At 36.3% G+C, this 4,950-nt stretch overlaps 1 protein-coding gene across 1 annotated transcript; it reads right to left on the reverse strand.

The window, feature by feature from the left end:
• Positions 1–140: 140 nt before the first annotated feature.
• On the reverse strand, positions 141–3,411 carry LOC106751073 (cap-specific mRNA (nucleoside-2'-O-)-methyltransferase 1-like). The gene is made up of 3 exons (XM_014631852.1): positions 3,325–3,411; positions 1,357–3,047; positions 141–584 (listed from the first exon to the last, which is right to left on the reverse strand). The coding sequence occupies exons 1-3, from the start codon at positions 3,380–3,382 to the stop codon at positions 195–197; spliced, it is 2,139 nt and encodes a 712-aa protein (XP_014487338.1). The 5' UTR covers positions 3,383–3,411; the 3' UTR covers positions 141–194.
• Between the last annotated feature and the right edge of the window lie 1,539 nt (positions 3,412–4,950).

The following is a 4,950-nucleotide window of genomic DNA, read 5'->3' on the forward strand; positions in this document are numbered from 1 at the left end:
GTTCAGCGTGGGGCGTATACGCCCCACGCGGCAGGGAACGTGTTAATAAGAAGGAATAACGTTATATAAACTATAGCATCTTCTTGATAGATCTATATCGATTTACTGCTCCTAATTTGTAAAGATACCGCAAGTGTGAATGAAATTACTCGTATGATAGATAAAGCAAATGGAAAGTAAATGGGAACAATGTCTTACCTGTGAGTTATATATTTCATGCTTACGTCCTCTCCACCAAGCATGTAAGCGTCCAAGATGTGCAACGCACGCGACTTGGTGAAATATCTCTCCGTCCATTTCGACTCGTACACCAGCTCAGCGTATACGAGAGTGTTAGGCGGCAATTCCAATTTCACATCCCCAATGGATTCCCATTTCCCCTTCATGTAACGATATACTCTTCTCCTGCCCAGGCCTAGATAAAACGTTGCTACCTTGTCTTCGTCAACGTATTGTCCGGAACTACAGGGTACCCAGTACCAATCGTACGGCTGATTGCATAATGTGGTATTTACTATTTCCTTTGTCAATTTCTGAGCATCGCGCCCAATGAAATCAACGGCATTATTCAATATTTCCCGCACCTGAAACCAAAATAATGTATTAAGAAATGTAATAAGTTGTATCTCAGTTGAATTTGTAAAAACCAGCTGAGATTTCTCTGTAAGATTGCCTAATAATATAGTCTGAATGTTTGAGGAACATGTAAATATTACCTAAAGTGAGTAACCGCAATATCTATTTGCCAATTGCTTTCTTATTAACACATTGACAGTCGGCCACGCGAAAACGCGAGTTTCTGAGTTTGTCGCTTGAGCGCCGGCCGCGCGAAAACGCGGGTTTCTGAGTCTGTCGCTTGAGTGCCAGCCCCGCGAAAGCGCGGATTTCTGAGTCTGTCGCTTGAGTAGCTGCGACAGTAAAAAGAAGCGAGAGTAACTTTATGTGTGCTGAATGCTTAATACCTTTACATCTTGGACAATGTTTCGAGAAATACCACACTTGCCTTAAATATTAAAACTTTTGTTTTCTGTTTATGTTATATATATGTAATAATCCACCATGAAATGAGAAACTGTATTTTTTTTTATAATTATAAATTAGAAATTTCAATTTTGTTTATATTTTTAATTACCGTTAAATTGTATGTGACGAATATGCAAATAAAATGTACTATTTTACGAAAATATATAATGTTTTAAATATTTTTTTTGACTATTCAGTGATCAGAAACAAGCGAATAAGGCCGGTGCTCAGACTTTAAATGTCTCTTAGATCGCCGGCTGTCAATGTGTTAATACTCTTAGACGGCAAGGCCCTAGTGTGATAACAAACGCATTTATCTATCTATTAACTTACCTTATCTTGCGGTTTGACGTTATATGGTCTTACACGACTTTTGTCGGGTAAATCCCAATGCTGCAAACACAATTTTCGCATCTCCGCCTGCTTCGATTCGATCAACGATGTGTCTTCGCAAAAAGCTGCGATTTTCAAGAGATTCATTATTTGCCTTCTACCCAGGGTGTCGTTAGACTCTCTCAAATACTTCATGAACTCCTCGTCCGCCTCCAGTTCGCTAAGAGGTACTAACTGAATCACATCATTGTCTTCCTCATCCTGTGAGATATTTGATATCGTCTCGTTGACAGCAAACAGATAATTCATTATATCTTCCGTATCTTCTTTTTTACCCTTACATATCAGGTAGCGTTCGGAATTGGCTGGTCTAGAAGTGTTGGGCTTGAAAATACAGACACTTGCGAAACATCTGTACATCAAATAAACCAGTCCGACGCTGAACGGCGTAAAAAGGTCAAACAACTTGGTTACGAAGTGACCACCTGGTCTCACTATCATCAGCGCTATCAAACATTGACACAGGTAAAGCCGCTTCGACAGGATCTCCTGTATATTTTCTTGGCCTTCCACAGAGAAACCACCATCTGACATCATGAAGTGTACTCCCTTGTCATACGTATGCTTCATGATCATATCTCTAAATTCTATCTGATGGCCCGAATCATACACATCGCCGTTTTCCTTCGAACCATAAAAAGGATGGAAAGTCTCGCATGGTCCGGCAAAAAACTCGTCCAATTTGAAGTCATTTTCATTCTTCAGAGTGAACCCAAATCCTTTAGCATGCCATTTCTTTCTCGACAAGACGTATTCGCTGAAACCACCAGGGCCAGCGCATACGTCCGCAAAGTACAGTGTCTCGTCATCCATTATCCCATCAGTGAACATAAAGTTGCACGCTTTATTTATGTTCGCCATCTTAACTGCTGCGCGATTCAAGAAGCCTGCGGTACGGATGGTCTCGTAGGGATTTGAACGAGTCCTTGCTTTCCGCATTTCAACTTTATTCAAACCATCAAACATGGTTTTCGAACTGATGAGTTGTGCCATCATTTCTGCATCGCAGAATCTGGTTTCGTCATCTATGATTTCCTTTTTAGGTCCCAATGCCATCCAATTCTGCACGTCATTCTTCAATAATCTAAACGGATGCCTATTCCGTAACCAGTCTATATCTTCGACAACTTTTATTACTTCCTCTTCAGGATTCCATTTAAGGCTCGCTTCTTGGAGTTTAGGTGCAGCATGCCCAAATCCTCTGCGACCACGTTGCATAAATAATTCTACCGGCTCCACACGACCCTGGCTGTGTTTCCCAAGACCTCTTCCTGGATGATATCCCATTTTTTCCATCATCCGCTGAGTCTTCCCGATGTAGGATACATCGTTGGTCTTGCTTTCATTTTCATTGTCCAATTTCTGTCGTTTGCATGCACTTTCGTCAGTACTGCTGGCGTCTACTTGATTGCCAGTTAATGGATTATTAGAGTACTGATCACCAACATCATCGTCGGAAGAAGATGTACGATCTTCATATACTTCTGTCTTGCGCTTGTTATTTTGGTACACTGGGCCAAAAGTGTCCTTACTATTCATTGCTCTAACAAGCAACGGATCTCTGTGCATTTCTTCAAATTTAAATATCTCAGGAGTCAAACTGCTTTCTTCCGCGTCTGAACTTGAAGATACTGTAATAGTAAATTATATTGGTTATATTTAAATTTAGATGTATTTAGGGAGAATATTATTAAAGAATATTCGAATTTTTTAAAATAGAATATATATGAAGAAGTAGAGATATTAAAATTAGAATAAAAAAGAAATATATATTGAATATATTAGAATCAGAGGTAATTGAATATTATTTGGAAGTATTAGATTTACTTAGAATTATATTTAAATAGATATAAAAAATATAAAAAGAATATAAAAAGAAAAGAAAGAATTGAAGAAAAAAATACTTACTTTCTTCTATCTTATTCTCCATTTTACTTTCATTAATTTGATATAAACATGCCTCCATTTGATTTGTAAGATCAGAATGGAACTCCCTAAAAATTCAGAAAGATAATTGTTAAAAAAGAAACTAATAATGAAATAATAATAAATATGAAAAAGAAGAGAGCCGCTTTACTGATATTAATAAAATATAGCAATAATTTACAATACGAAAAAAAATTAATCTTGAAATGAATATATGATTTTCATATTAAAAATGTATATAAAAAATAATTGGTTATTCTAATTTGTTTGTATCACGAGAACTCGGGATTCCATTTGAGACTCGCTTCTTGGACGAAAAAGGAGACAGAAAAGTTATACGCAAATAAGTAAAAGTCCCCTTTTGTATCCATTGTAGCAGGTATGTTTTTTTATGTATTTTCTTCGCAAACATACCTACTGCTACAATGGATACAAAAGGGGACTTTTATTTTTTTGTGTATAACTTTTCTGTCTCATTTTGTCCCGCAAGAGTTTCCTTGACATTCAATATCTTATTTCAAAAGATAATTTTTTATGTATTTTCTTCGCAAACATCCCTACTGCTACAATGGATACAAAAGGGGACTTTTACTTTTTTTTTGTATAACTTTTCTGTCTCATTTTGTCCCGCAAAAGTTTCCTTGACATTCAATATCTTATTTCAAAAGATAATTTTTTATGTATTTTCTTCGCAAACATCCCTACTGCTACAATGGATACAAAAGGGGGCTTTTACTTTTTTGTGTATAACTTTTAAATTATAAGAGATAGATAAAAATGTTTCAAAGGAGTATGTGTGAAGCTAGCGTCTCAACTCATAGAAACTCATGGACTATTGAGAGTTCTGAGTTTATTTTCATTAGTTCTATAGTTTGTGGTAGTTTAAACAAATAGTTCTGGTCGTGCGAGTCAATTCGGACAAACATCCACTTCATGCTATGTCTCATTTTGTCCCGCAAGAGTTTCCTTGACATTCAATATCTTATTTCAAAAGATTTACAGTTTTACAAAAGTTCTAGAAAGAATTCTACAAACATAATTTTTTTGCTATTTAAATAATTTTCATCTTCTGAAGAAGGTACCTTTGCAAGTACATAGGCAAGGCACTGATTGACTTTCGAGAATCTTGACATTATAAAATATTTCTTGTATAGTTCTGAATATATTAATTCAAGTAGTAAAATTCAAGTAGTAAAATTAAAAAAAAAATTTTATAGGATGCTTTGCAGAACTCATTGGTGAAAAGTATTTCAGCTATTAACACTTTAATAGCCGCACGTCTATGCAGTCAAACGTCGCCAGGGGCCGGCAATATTTTTGAAGAATTAATTAAAAAAAAAAAACTTTATTAAAATTGGTTGTTTACATTCATAAAATCATTCGTTTACATTCATAAATCATCACACAGAGAGTGTGGTACTGGCCAATAATCTTCGGCGGTAGCATCACACCACATGTTGTGTGAACGGACAATAACAGTTGTCCGTTATTGTCCGTTATTGTCTGTTGTCGTCTGTTATTGTCCGTTGTCGTCCGTTGTCCGGCTATCACACCACATATTGTGTGAGCGGCCATTAAAGTGTTAAGCACCTTTGTTCATTCCAGAGT

The sequence above is a fragment of the Dinoponera quadriceps genome, unplaced genomic scaffold, assembly GCF_001313825.1.
Source record: "Dinoponera quadriceps isolate SergipeBrazil2010 unplaced genomic scaffold, ASM131382v1 scaffold8128, whole genome shotgun sequence".
Taxonomy (NCBI): Eukaryota; Metazoa; Arthropoda; class Insecta; order Hymenoptera; family Formicidae; genus Dinoponera; species Dinoponera quadriceps.